The sequence below is a fragment of the Alexandromys fortis genome, unplaced genomic scaffold (assembly GCF_014885135.2).
Source record: "Alexandromys fortis isolate MF-2015 unplaced genomic scaffold, M_Fortis_MF-2015_v1.1 scaffold_36, whole genome shotgun sequence".
NCBI classification, from domain to species: domain Eukaryota; kingdom Metazoa; phylum Chordata; class Mammalia; order Rodentia; family Cricetidae; genus Alexandromys; species Alexandromys fortis.
The window spans coordinates 9438365-9452556 of NW_026067915.1; the positions used below are offsets into that span (position 1 = coordinate 9438365).

At 43.0% G+C, this 14192-nt stretch overlaps 1 protein-coding gene across 6 annotated transcripts in view; it reads right to left on the reverse strand.

The window, feature by feature from the left end:
* Nucleotides 1-14192, reverse strand: part of Arih2 (ariadne RBR E3 ubiquitin protein ligase 2) — a 56985-nt gene that overhangs the window by 2887 nt on the left and 39906 nt on the right. For all 6 annotated transcript variants that reach the window (XM_050139370.1, XM_050139368.1, XM_050139369.1 and 3 more), the window contains 10 exons: nucleotides 12263-12326; nucleotides 11345-11495; nucleotides 10070-10191; nucleotides 8619-8728; nucleotides 6878-6995; nucleotides 5646-5696; nucleotides 5531-5552; nucleotides 2642-2793; nucleotides 2170-2313; nucleotides 1573-1641 (listed from right to left, as the gene is read on the reverse strand). In XM_050139370.1, the coding sequence (XP_049995327.1) occupies nucleotides 1573-1641; nucleotides 2170-2313; nucleotides 2642-2793; nucleotides 5531-5552; nucleotides 5646-5696; nucleotides 6878-6995; nucleotides 8619-8728; nucleotides 10070-10191; nucleotides 11345-11495; nucleotides 12263-12326 (1003 nt within the window). The remainder of the gene's footprint in view (nucleotides 1-1572; nucleotides 1642-2169; nucleotides 2314-2641; nucleotides 2794-5530; nucleotides 5553-5645; nucleotides 5697-6877; nucleotides 6996-8618; nucleotides 8729-10069; nucleotides 10192-11344; nucleotides 11496-12262; nucleotides 12327-14192) is intronic.

The following is a 14192-nucleotide window of genomic DNA, read 5'->3' on the forward strand; positions in this document are numbered from 1 at the left end:
ATCCCCACACTAAGGAGCATCACAAATTCAAGATCCTCCTTGGTTACTTAGGAAGTTTGAGGCTGCCTCAGCTATAGGAAGCCATAACTCTTAAAAAACCAACCAACTGACCAAACGAAGGAAACCCTTTGAAAAACCAAACAGTTTGGTCTGTGGGGTTATGCAGGCCAGAGGCCTGTACTTTTAACACTTGAGAGGTAGAGACAGGAAGATTTTAAGTGAGGTCCTACCTCAGAAAAAAAAAGAAATCAAATTCTTTGACTTAGTAACTATACACCCGAGGAGTAAAATGTTATGCATGAAGACTTTCCTCGGTCTTATTGGTGACAGTGAAAATGGAAACAACTGTCACCTCAAATGATAATACATTAAGGCAATACAGATGGGGCATTTACATAGCCACTAAAAAAAACAGAATTTAATCTGGTAAATCATGACAGCTCACGAGTGCTGGGATTAAAGGCATGCATCACCACCGCCTGGCTGGTATTTTCTTTTCTTTTCTTTTCTTTTTTTTTTTTTTTAGAAAAAAAAAGGGGGGGGGGGCTGGAGAGATGACTCAGAGGTTAAGAGCATTGCCTGCTCTTCCAAAGGTCCTGAGTTCAATTCCCAGCAACCACCTGTAATGAGGTCTGTTGCCCTCTTCTGGCTTGCAGGCATACATGCTAGATAGAATATTGTATACAAAAAAAAAAAAAAAAAGAATTATTCATTATATATACAGTGTTCTACCTGCATGTAGCTTGCACACCAAATGAGGGCATAAGATTCCTTTACAGATGGTTGTGAGTCACCGTGTGGTTGCTGATAATTGAACTTAGGACTTCTAGAAGAGCAGCCAGGGCTCTTAACCTCTGGGCTATCTCTCCAGCCCCCTGATTTTGTTGTTGGTGATAAGGTACCATTATGTAGCCTAGGATGGACCAAAACTCACAATACTTCTGTATCTGTATTGCTAGGACTATAGGTGTGTGTTTCTGGTACTGGGATGGAATCCAGGAAGCCAGGCAGATAGATGCTCTTCCACGAAGCCATATTTCCATAACATTAATTTTAAAGGATAGAAAATGTTAACCATGCCGGGCAGTGGTGGCGCACGCCTTTAATCCCAGCACTCGGGAGGCAGAGGCAGGTGGATCTCTGTGAGTTCGAGGCCAACTTGGTCTACAAGAGCTAGTTCCAGGGCAGGCTCCAAAGCCACAGAGAAACCCTGTCTCAAAAAACTAAAAAAAAAAAAGTTAACCATGACCTATTTTTTCTGGTGGGATAATGAATAATAATATAAATGCTTTGTTTTCCACATTTAAGTGATATAGAAAATTTACTTTATCAAAGGCAGAAACAAGCATATTTAAGAGGAAGAACTAAAGGAATAAATGGCAAGTATAATGTAAGAATGTGCATGGTATGGCCACTGGCTATCCAAGAGGTCTGTTTTACAGATGTCCAGAGCAGAGAAGAAATCTTACATAAGAAAGTCTGATTGTGTTCTCCCTCTTCACTTGTCAAGTACTGGTAAGAATGGGCTCCTCGAGAGCTGCAGAAAAAAGCAGAAGGGCAGCTTTGGCTTACCAGCTTCTTCCTAGGACCAGACTCCATGTAGTACGCATATGGATAGGTGTATTGCAGGGTGTATCGACACTGTAATAGGAAAGAAAAAAAAGCACCTGTACCTTTCTAACTGGCCCACATCCCTTACAATTCATATCCAACCATGTAAATGGGGACTCTAGACATGAGGCCAAACCAGAGATGATCCATTACAGGAAGACACAGGAAAAAATGAAACCACAGAACCACCATGTTTAAATTGTTTACCACCACCAGACGCCTCAGGATTTTAGTTGGACATTAAAGCATATGTATCTTAATACTTATCAATCATCCATTTTCCTTTCAGTTATCCAGAGATCAGACAAAGGAGAAAAAGACTAATTTTCACTGTTGGCAGGAGGCAGTAAAACCATTCAGAAATCCTGTGGACATCTAGCAAAGGGCTGAGACTTCTGGTATATTCAGCACAGGGAAATGTGCACCCATAAATGTGCATGCAGAGCTATGCAGGGTAACAAATTCCCCTTCCTTTCAGAGGTGGCTTCTCACCCTAATGTTTGCAGCGAACAAGGAGAAGGTTGGGACTCAGTGATGGAAGAGTGAAATGGGAGATACCTTGGCCAACAGCTTAGCAGCGTTCTGTAGGTATTGCCAGTCAATCCATGTCCCCAGATTGTTCATAACCCTCTCCTGAATCTTCTCATGAATCCGTTGGTATGTTTGTGCCTCAAGCTGCAAACTTTTATTGTGGTTTTCCCACTACACAACAGAGGAAGAAGGAAAAACATAGGAGTCTCAGAAACATAGAGATCAAGACAGGAATTTAGGCCATGCTCACAGATGTCTCTGCCTTATGGAAAAGACTGACCACAATCCATCCTTCAGCTAAGGTAATACCAGGTCCTTCCCTGTGCAGTTGTCCTGTACGACTGAAAAGCCACATTTGCCAAGAGGCAATGCTCAGGAGGCAGGTGCAAGAGCTCCATTCAGTGGCTTCCATATGCACACGGCATCCCAATGATCTCACCTTAGCAGGTCAGAGGAAAGAACCTACTCTGGAAGGGCAGGGATATGATGAGACACCTACCCTCTCAAAGTAGAACAAGTACTTCTTGAGGGCCTCCCTGGCCTGGGCTTGCTGACTCTGGTTGACGATGTCAGGGTTCTCCTTGTACCGACTGCACTCATAATACTCACTGCCGTGCGTCTTCCAATCTCCTAGACACATCCAGCAGAAGTCTGCACAGAATAGAGGGTGGGTCATTCACCTTCATAAGACAATCACACACTCCTCTAAGGCATAGGCAGAGGAGTAGGAGGAGGAGTTAACCTGAGCAGAGACTCCCAAGGCTGCCTCTTTGCAGAGAGATGTGCAATTCTTATTCTTGTCACAACTGACTGTCCCCAAAGCTTGTCAGGATAGCCAATGGTCATGGGCACACATGCTGTGTGCCTTACTGCTGACTGTACAAAATCACAGGTCAGCTTGCTCAAGGCATTGTGAGAAGCAAAAATACCCACATGAGCACCCCCAGACCCTATCATCTAGAACACACAGCTGATAGAAAACACTGTCCTAATTACCTTAAAGTTCCTACTTATCCTAAGATTTTATATAAAACTGGAAACAAAAGCTTCTTCCCGTTTTAGTATATGTGCTCCTATTACATGCACACACAAGGACAGAGGTCAATACTAATGTTGTTCCTCAGTTGCTACTTAACATTTTATTTCATTCTCCCCCCCCCCCCACACCCCTTCTCTCTCTCGACAAGCTCTAGAGTTCATCCAAATAGGTTAGGGTGGCTGACTAGCCAGCCACAAGTCCCAAGATTTTACTTGTCTCTGTCTCCCCCAACATCAGGATTACAAGCATGTGCCTATATCCAACTTTGTTACTTGGGCTTTGGGGACTGACTTCAGACTGTCATGCAGCAATGACATTACTTACTGAGAGCTATCTTTCCCACCCTTTCCAAAATGTGTATTAGTATAAAATCTCTAATCAATAGTTCATATGCAGTTTCCACATTGAGGAAGGCAAGAAGAAAAGAATCTGAAGTATGCTATGTAGGGCTGGGAGATGCTCAGTAGTTAAGAGCACTGACTGCTCTTCCACAGGACCTGAGCTCAATTTCCAGCACCCACATGGCAGCTCACAACTGTCTGTAACTCTAAGAGACACCCTCACACATACATACATGCAGGCAAAGCACCAATATGCATATAATAAAAATAAATTATAAAAAAATACTCTGCTTAAAAGGTATGCTATGGGGGGCTGGAGAGATGGCTCAGTGGTTAAGAGCATTGCCTGCTCTTCCAAAGGTTCTGAGTTCAATTCCCAGCAACCACATGGTGGCTCACAACCATCTGTAAAGAGGTCTGGTGCTCTCTTCTGGCCTGCAGGCATACAGACAGAATATTGTATACATAATAAATAAATAAATATTAAAAAAAAAGGTATGCTATGCATTCAAATAACAACTGGCATCTACTACAGAGAGACTGCCCACAGTTTGTTAGGTGTTCAAGATCTATCTAGTCCATGTTCTGCTCTGTTTCTACCAGCAAACCTATTAGAGAAAAATTCTGTTTATCTTTATTCCGGGCACTGAGTTTCCAAAAGGACATCTAGAGAAGGAAGGTCAACGCAGACAGCCACAGTTATTCAACTTCTGTTTCCCAGAAACCCTCTTCTATCAGTAGATTCCACCGTCCCTTCCTTCATCAGTTAGGCTTGTTGTAAGGGGTAACACATTGCTCAGGGTTGCTCCATCCAGTAAGTGACAGAATTAAAGAGCAAACTCTGGCTGTTGAGAGACAAGGAGATGAGGCTTCTCAGGCACTAGAAATATGCCATACAGTCTGCACTTTTCTTCCTGTTCTTTTTGGTTTTCAAGAAAAGGTTTTTCCATGGAGCCCTGGCTGTCCTGGAACTCACAGAGATTTGCCTGCTTCTGCATCCCAAGTGCTGGGATTAAAGGCGAGCACCACCACCGGACCTTCTTCCTTTCCTTTTCTTCTTCTAGGTTCCAGGATAATTAACATGAGATCCACGTTGGCCTCAAGCATCTGTGCTCAACCAATTCTCTTTCCCAGTTTCCTATGTAGCTGGCTACAAAGAGACCCAACACACAACTTTTTTTTTTTTTTTTTTTTTTAAGAAAAAGGAAAGGATTTTACTTGGCACCCTGCAAAGAGAGCAGTGAGCCCAGCAAGAGCCCGATTCCCACTCTTCTTTAAACAACACACATGTGCAAAGACCTGCTCAGTCCTGATGGTGGAGACCTAATCAGAAGTCCTTCTGGAAACTGCTCTGAACTAATCTTAAACTGATTTTTAGTGCCATGGCAAAGCCATGAACAACCTTTTCTAAAAGACATCTCTTATGGTATCTTAGATAATCAATTTTTTTGATATCTGTCTGTTTTGGCAAAAAGAATAGAAGACACTAAAACCTTCAACTGAGTGTTTTGGTACATGCTTATAATCCAACCGCTGTACTGGAGTACTGGATGACTGAGGATCATAATCACACAAAACTTGACTTTTAACTACACATTGGCAAGAGGGCAGTGGAATGAATGCTCATCCCGCAAAAAAAAAAAAAAAAACAAAAAAAAAAACCAAAAAAACAACAACAACAAAAAACCAACCTAAACTTGCACTTATGCCAGTTAGTCCTTTTTTTTTTTTTTTTTTTTTTTTGATTTCTGTGTGTAATAGTCCTTGCTGTACTAGCTCTTGTAGACCAGGCTGGCCTTGAACTCACAGACATCCACCTGCTTCTGCCTCCCAAGTGCTGGGATAAAAGATGTGTGCCACAACTGCCCAGCTAGCATAGTCTTAAGTGAGGGAGATTCCCCTTTGTTTTGCTGTTTTATTACAAAAGAACTCACTAATCAGTAATAGAAATCACAGTACAAGAAACATAGACCACGCTCCCAGACCGGAGACCAGGTCTGCGACTCACCATGCTTACACTTGGAGCATTGCTGTCAGAGAGAAGAGAAGAGAACACATTAAGGAAGAATACTCTGACCAAGGGCTCCATATCACACACACAGACGCTATCTGCTTCTGCTCACCATGTGATTGCAGCCTCCGTTCTTCTCAATGCAGATGTTGCACTTGGGACACTGAGGAGACAGAAGGGTGCCATTAGGCTTACACATCAGCCCAGCTCTAAGAAAAATTACACAACACTCCAGGCCCCCATGCCCAGTAGCTCATCGCAAGCACTTCTGGGGAGGTGGGAGTCTCACTTAAATGTGGCAGGTCGCTGAGGCTGGAACAGCAATTCAAGGAAATGAGGTCAGCATGTTCGGCTCTGAGATAATCCGAGTTCCAGCTGAGCCCCACTAAGTCTTCTACTACCTGTCCTTTCTGTAGCACCACTCAGATGAAGCCCAGGCTAAGGCAGCAGAAAGCCTGCCTGATGGGAGAATGGCCACCAAGGATGAGGTCCTGCTTACTTGAACTCTGGCTTCCTGAAGAGGGTGTGGAAAACACCTCAGAACACCTCTCACCTGGAAAAGGCCAGCAACCCCAGGACTAGGCTGACATGGAGCCCCCCCACTAGGGTGATTTAGTCTATGTAGAGGCCTGAGTGTATCAGTGAGGCACTGCACAATGAATTCTGCCCCAAGGGGAAGCTTTAATGAATATTGACAATCTCTGGGCTTGTATTACAGTCATGTTATTTATGAGCTAGGTCAATTAACCACTCCACTCCTAGGGCTATCAAAACTTGGTACAGTTTCAATAAAAATCAGGGTTTTCCTAATTAGTTCTTCCTAGGGTAAAACTTTTCTAAGTATTTTGGAATTTTATTGAAAAAAGCGCATCTGGGGCTGGAGATGGCTCAGCAGTTAACAGCACTTGTTGTGCTTGCAGAGGACCTGGTTAGGTTCAATTTCTAGTACCACGCAGTGGATCAAAATCACCCGTAACTCTAGTTCTAGCATATCCAACAAGCATGTACGTGGTGCGCATACATGTATTCAGGCAGGAATTGCATACACATAAAGTAAAAAAAAATGTTATTTGTTTTTATTTTGAGACAGGGGCTAGCCTTAAACTTACAAAGATCCAACTGCCGCTGTCTCTGTGCAAGGACTAAAGGTGTGGGCAACTATGTCCAGCACTAAAAAATAATTAAAAACAATGCATCTAAGGATTAAACAGTGATAAGCTCTACTAAGTGTGGCTGATTGTCCACGCTTCCAACAAGCTGCTGGGCATGTGCTCTGCTCTCAGATGTCCAACCTTCAGGGCGCTATTTAGGGAAGTTCCATTACAGGTAACACATAGTCCTTACATCTTTAGTGTGAGCACTAATGTAGTTAGCCGTTTCAGAGTCGTCTGCACACTTCGTAAGCCATTTCCGGATTGTGGCGCAGTCTGTGGGGGCGTGATACATCTGTCGACACTTGAAACTTAAAATTGAAAAAGAAACACATTCAAATATTCACCAAATAAGGGTCTTGTGTTTTAAATTGTCCTCTTGTTTGAGCTTCACATATCTTGAATTAGCTTTGGGTCTTAGGGGCGTTACCCAGATTATAATGAAGCATTATGAATGTTCTTTCAACTTGAGCCCGTTACATGCTCAATAGGTCCACATGAAACTTCTTAAATATCTTGAATTGAATTAACCCTTCCCAAAAGGAGTCAAATGGAGCCCAGCCCTCCTTTGAGGTGCTAGAGTAAACTCAAGGCCTTGCACTTTACTATGAAGCTACATTTCGTGTCTGGAGCTCAGGTTTGTGTGTGTACCCCCACCCCTGCAACAGGGTCTCATATATCCCAGGCTAGTGTCCAAAATGATCTTTCTGCCTCTACTTCCTGAGTACTAGCATTACAGGCATGAGCCAAACATGCCTGGTTTATGTGGTGCAGGAGCTCAAACCCAAGGCTCTATGTGCAGCTGAGTGCCATCTCTGGCCATGAGTGCATCATTTTGGAAGGCAAGTACGCAGAAGGCACTCTGAGGATACTTCGCTCAGGTATAAGGTAGAACTAGCCAGATGTGCAGAAGGATGCACGAATGCCAGAACTTATCAAATCTGAGCGGTCCTATTATATCTGACAACTAGAACTCGCATTCTAATCTCCTTTTGTACAAGCCAACACTAAGGTCCACAGGCAGACAGCGGACACGTGCCTTTGGGAAAGAAGCTCCGAATGTGAAAAAAAAAAAAAAAGGTGTTCAGTTTTCGACTTTTGTTGGGACGGGGTCCCTCACTGTCCTGAAAGGCAGAAAACACACACACACACACACACACATGTACTGTGTGGTTTCTCTGCATCTAGACCACCAATCTTCCAGGGAGGTGCAATTAGGACACACCTGGATTACAGCTCTGCTATTTTCTAGTAGGTTTATTTACCTTGTACCTTCATTTCCTCACCTAGATGGCAATCTTGCAGTTGTGATATGTAGGGAAAACAGCTGGACAGTGCTTGTCACCTGGAAAGAATCTATTATGTTTCGGCTATGCCCATGGAGTTTACTGAATGGGGAGTACCTCAGATGTAGAATTCACCCATAAATCAGTTTTATAAAAGGCAGCGAGTACCAGCAGGGTGGCATATGAAGTTAATACCAGCTCTTGAGGGGCAGATCTTTCTAACTTTTAGGACAGCCTGGTCTACAAAGTAAGATCCAGGATAGCCAAAGTTATATAACAAGGCTCTGTCTCAGAACAAAACAAGACAAACAAAAAAGTTAGCTAAAGTGGTTTGGAGTGCTTGCCTAGCATGCACATGGACAAGGTCAACCCCTAGCACCACATAAACTGAGCATGGTGATGCAGTCCAGAATCCCAGCGTTGTGGAAATAGAGGGAAGATGATCAGATGTTCAAGCATATTCCTCAGGAACCTGCACTTCCTTGACTCCAAAGACTGTTTGTTTATAAATATCTGAGGAATGCAAAATGCGGAGCTACGTGGACCAGAGAACTCTCCTAGAACAGATATGCATCTCTCCCAGCCCCATGCTCTTTGGAGGAAGATGGGCCACGACGCCAGGACTTCTCAGCACTCGCTCCCTCTTACCAGAAGACCTCGTTGCATCGATTGCACTGTACTCGGCGAGCTCTAGGCTCCTGTACCCGAATAACCATGGGGCAGTCTGCACCGGGGCACAGCTGGAGCTGGTAATGGCTCTGTGAACACAGAGGGAAATGAGGAGGATATCTTCTTTTAGCTGCCTCAACAGACTGTTCAAGGGCCTCTGTTCTCCTAGCTGATAGCTTGTATCAAAAGACTAAAACTTAGAAAGCTTAAAACTGGTAGCCACTAAGTTTAAGTTATTATATAAGAAGGTACCTGTAGGCTGGGTGCAGACACGTGTGTCTGTAACTTCAACTACTTTGTTACTTGGAAGACTAAGGCAGAAGGACTGCTTTGAGCCCAAGTAGCTTAGTCAAGGCCTGGTCAATATAGGGAAAACATGTCTCAGGAAGAAATGTTTTGATGTGGACTGGATGAGAACACATCCCAGTTACCTATGCACCTGACAGCTCAGGGACTCAAAGGTGCCCAGTAATCTACCGAAGGCAACGAAGTATCCAAAGAATGAAGCTGAGCCATGATGGTGACTCAGGCCTTCAATGCCAGTACTTGGAAGGCAGAGGCAGGTGAATTTCCTAAGAGTTTAGGGCCTGCTCTAGAGTTCCAGGATAGCTGGGCTACAAAGAGAAATCCTGTCTTGAAAAACCAAACCAAACCAACCAACCAACCAACCAGACAAATAAACAAACAAAAAAAACACAAATAAACAAAAAAATAGGGCCTTGTGTTTATCCTGAATGTGCACAAGACAACAACTTATTCAATAAACTTTTAAACTAAGTAATAAATGACAAAGATAAAGTTATGTTGCACAGAATCTGTAAAACTGACAGGTAGCCTAAATAGGGAAAGGAATCTAAAATTAACTACCCTGCAATCATGAACAAGTTTTAAAATTGCTAAAAAGCGAAACAAAAGAGCCCTTATCAGGGTTAAGTGTGCAGAAAACCATGTGGAATAGCAACTCTTGAGCTGTGCCAGACCTGTGCTCAACCCTCACATAAGATGGCCGGCTCAGCTTGTTTCATTAACTGTGTATACTCTAGGACGACTGTCCATATTACAGAAATGAAAACCAAGACTCAGGGCTGGGGAGATGGTTCAGTGGTTAAGAGCATTGACTGCTTTTCCAGAGGACCTGGCTTCCACTCCACATGGCAGCTCACAGCTGTCTGTAATTCCAGTTCCAGAGGACTCCACATGCATGGCAAACCACCAAATGCACTCACGCACGCGCACGCGCACACACACACAAATGCAAATAAGAAAAAAATCAAGATTCAGATAAATTAATGAGCAAGTGGTCTCATAACAAGGAAGTAACAGATCTGGCATTTACCCATGTGACTCACCACCCCCATCTAATGCCAGCTGCGATTATACTGTATACGGTAGGCTCAGGAAGACAGAGGGCAGAACAGGGCTGCTCATACCTCCACATAGTCCCTAAAGAGGTAGCGCCTGTATTTATCTCTCAATTCTTCATTGGGAAGCAAGGGAAATACAAAGTCCTCTGGTGTTCGGAGTGGACAATCCTGAGCCATGCACGAGACTCCTGTTGACCAAAGATAATGTGATGGATAACCATACTGCAGACGACACAACACTTACCCACGAAGTTCAACCAACAAATTCTAATTTCATAGAGGAATACTGTCCAAAATATTTATCAACAACACATTCAAAGAGAGAAATTACATGTTTTCATAATAATGTAACAAAGATTGTGCCCAATTACCCATAGATCAGCCCAAGCACCACTAAATAATATTACAGGGCTGGATGTAGTGGCTCACACCTTTAATCCCAATCCCAGCATTGGAAAGACAAAGGCAGAGGCAGAGGGATCATGTAGTTGCTGAGTGTTGAACTCAGGACCTCTGGGAGAACAGTCAGCACTCTTAACCTGAGCCACCTCTCCAGCCCTATACTGACATTTTTATGTTTTCTTTTTTGAGGGGCTGGGTGGGGAAGGGACTCTTTCATGTAGTGTAAGATAGCCTCAAACTTGCTATCTAGCTGAGACTGGGCTTGAACTTCTGATGCTTCTGCTTCTTCCTCCCAAATGTTGGGATCATAGACCTGTACCATCATACATACCCAGGTTAACATACTGAGATTCAGCAGGTAACAACGAACATGGTTCTAATTAGTCTGAATATTATCACGTTTCAGAACAACAAATGCTTCTGTAGCTGGTAATAAATTCTGATAATGGGTTATACTGCCCAAACAGTAGAGGGAATCAAGCCATGAAAGGAAGCTCAAAAGACAGTTCTTTTAAAGGTGCGAAAAGCACACTTGTACTCACACCAATATCTGTAAGACCTTTAATTCCCTCACATTACTGGAGACCACAGAAACCGCTACTATTGACTGAAGCACTGAACTACCTGTTCTATCTATAAAACCCTTTCAAGAGGAAAGGTTGTTTAAGGAAAAACACACAGTGAAGGACAAATACTTTAAGGCTGGAGAGAAGGTTTAGCAGTTAAAAGCACTTGTTGCTCTTGCAGAGGAACTGGGTTCTACTCCCTTAACCCACCCGATGATCACTACAAACTGTAAAACCAGTTCCAGGGTATTCCATGACGTCTACAAGCACCAACCACACATATGCTACACAGAGCTACATGTAGACAAAACACATAAAATAAAATTGAATAAATAAAATGAAGAGGCCTAGTTTAAGTTCAGTGTTGACTCACCCACACCAACACCATCCTTGACAAGCACGGAGCAATGCTGCTCCCAGCAGCTTCGGCAAAACTGATGTTGGCAGGCCAGAGAGAGTAAGTTCTCCTTCCGCACAAACTGCATACACACTGCACAGTGGTGAGGGGGATGGGCTGTTGGGACCTAGAAAGAGAGAGATGTAGCCATATAAGCCAAGGCCTCTCACCAAATTCAGCCATAAAAGTTCTGAAAGGCTGACTTGTAAAGGTTCTCACAGTCAACACTGCAGTTTGTTCAAGGGCAGAGGATTTTCCATATAAATATAACCAAATCAAGAAACAGACTAGCTTCTGGAGTCCTTGGAAAGGACCTGAGTTAGGTTCCCAACAACTACATGGCAGTTCACACCCATCTGTAGCTCGTTTCAGAGGATTTGATGCCTTCTATTGGCCTCTATTTCTACCAGGCACGCATGAAGTGCATGTATATACATGCAGGCAAAAACATTCATATATGGCCGGGCAGTGGTGGCGCATGCCTTTAATCCCAGCACTCGGGAGGCAGAGGCAGGCGGATCTCTGTGAGTTTGAAGCCAACCTCTTCTACAAGAGCTAGTTCCAGGACAGGCTCCAAAACCACAGAGAAACCCTGTCTCAAAAAACCAAAAAAAAAAAAAAAAAAAAAAACAAACAAAAAAAAAAAACCATTCATATATGTAGAATAAAATAAATAAATTTGCTTAAAAAAAATCAGGCAGTGGTGGCACATGCCTTTATTCCTAGCACTAGGAGGCAAAGGCAGGAAGATCTCATGACAGCCTGGTCTGCATAGTAAGACCCCCGCAAAATAAATAAAGATTATTTTCAAAAAACTCATAAAGAATTATTAAAACAAAACAAACAAACAAACAAAAAACTGGTGTTAACACTGTCAGACACAGAGACACTCACATGTTTGGATGGATTGGGCTGAACTCGAGCCTCAACAAGCAGCTGGGCAGAATTTGCCCTGTACCTGAAAATAAAGGCAGAGATAGAGAATCAAAAACTGAAGACATTTTAAACTCAGTAACAGAACAAACATGTGTTGTGGTTGCACTAAAGTGCCTTTTACCTTGTGAACACGACATCCACATCTGTAATCCTAACACTCAGCAAGCGTGAAGCCAACATAGTTTACATAGTGAGTTTGAGCTTAATGCTAATAGCTCCCTTATTGAACCAAATTTCTTTTTATCTCAATACAAATGTTTTCTTTTGGTGGGGGGAGAGGGGGTGGGCAGGGACATGAGGGTTTAAAGACAGGGTTTGGATGTTCTAGAACTCAGTATGTAGATCAGACTAGCCTCGAACTCACAGAGATCTATCTATCTCTGTCTGCCTTCGACATGCTGAGACTGAAGGGTGTGCCACTATGCTCAGCTGGTTTTGTCTGTTTGTTTTTGGAGACAAGGTTTCTCTGTGTAGTTCTGGCTGTCCTGGAACTCGCTCTGTAGACCAGGCTGGCCTCAAACTCAAGAGATCTGCCTGCCTGTCTCTGCCTCCTGAGTGCTCAGATTAAAGGCATGCAATGACTACTGCCTATCCTTTACCTGGTTTTTAATATTTACTGTATGTGTACTAATGTTTGGCCTGCATGTATGTATGGACATCATAGGCATGCCTAGTGCCATGCAGGCCAGGAGAAGGCACTGGATTCCTAAATATAGACTCAGTTGTAAGTTGCCGTGGTGCTAGGAATTAGATTCAATTCGGGTCCTCTGAAGGTACTCTTAACCACTGACCCACCTCTCCGGGCCTCAAAAAGTTTTGCTTTATTTTTCTGACAGAGAAAAGATAATGTTTTCTGATGAGAGGATAGTATATAATACAACCATATTAAATTCAAAGCTGAAAAATGCATACAGCATAATTTTATGTTTATGGAATGGCATAATCATACAAATAAAAAAGATATATACTTTAAGAATAAAGTAAGAGTTTAAAAAATATGGGATGAATGGGCTGGAGAAATGGCTTGATAGTTATGAGCACTGACTGCTCTTCTAGGGGACCTGGGTTCAATTCCCAGCATCCACATGACAGCTCAGAAGTGTGTTTAAATCCAGTCCCTGGGCGATCTGACACCTTCACACCATTGCACATAAAATAAACTTTAATAAAAAATATGGGATTAAGATGGAGCTCAGTTAGTATAGTATTTGCTTAGCATATACAAGCTACGGGGCTTGATATCCTGCACTACTTTAACCTTGGTGGCACTTGTATGTAATTCCAATTGTTATCGTGAGCAGTGCCCAGAGGTGCTACCAATCTTCCTATACTTGACGCAGTGCCATCCCATCCCCAAATAATTACTCACTCCAGTTGAGCCTGGTGGAACTGATAATAGGTATTCTTAGGTAATTCAGACATAGGGGCAGGAAGATCAAATTAAAGGCTAGCCTGGGCTACAGAGAAAGGGAACCTAGATGACTTAGCAAAATTCCACTTTGCTAAAATAGGGCTGGAGATAGAGCCCAGCGGGAAAGCACTTTCCTGGATCTTCTCTCAAGAGATGCCTCTGTGGTAAAGAGCACTGGCAGCAACTCTAGAGGTCCCGATTTCAATTCCCAGCAATCACATGGTGGCCCACAAACATCTATGATGGGATCTGATGCCCTCTATTGGCATGCAGGTGCATGCAGATAGAGCACCATATACATAAAATAAAGAAAAATTAAAGGCATGTCCCATCACACCCAGCCATTTTCCAAAGCTTTAGGGGAGGAAAAATTGGTCTATTACAGACACAGATGATCAGAAATAAATCTGCTGCTAAACAACAGAGATTTAAAAAAAAAATGTATGAAATACCTGTAAAGTAACAAAGTACTATACT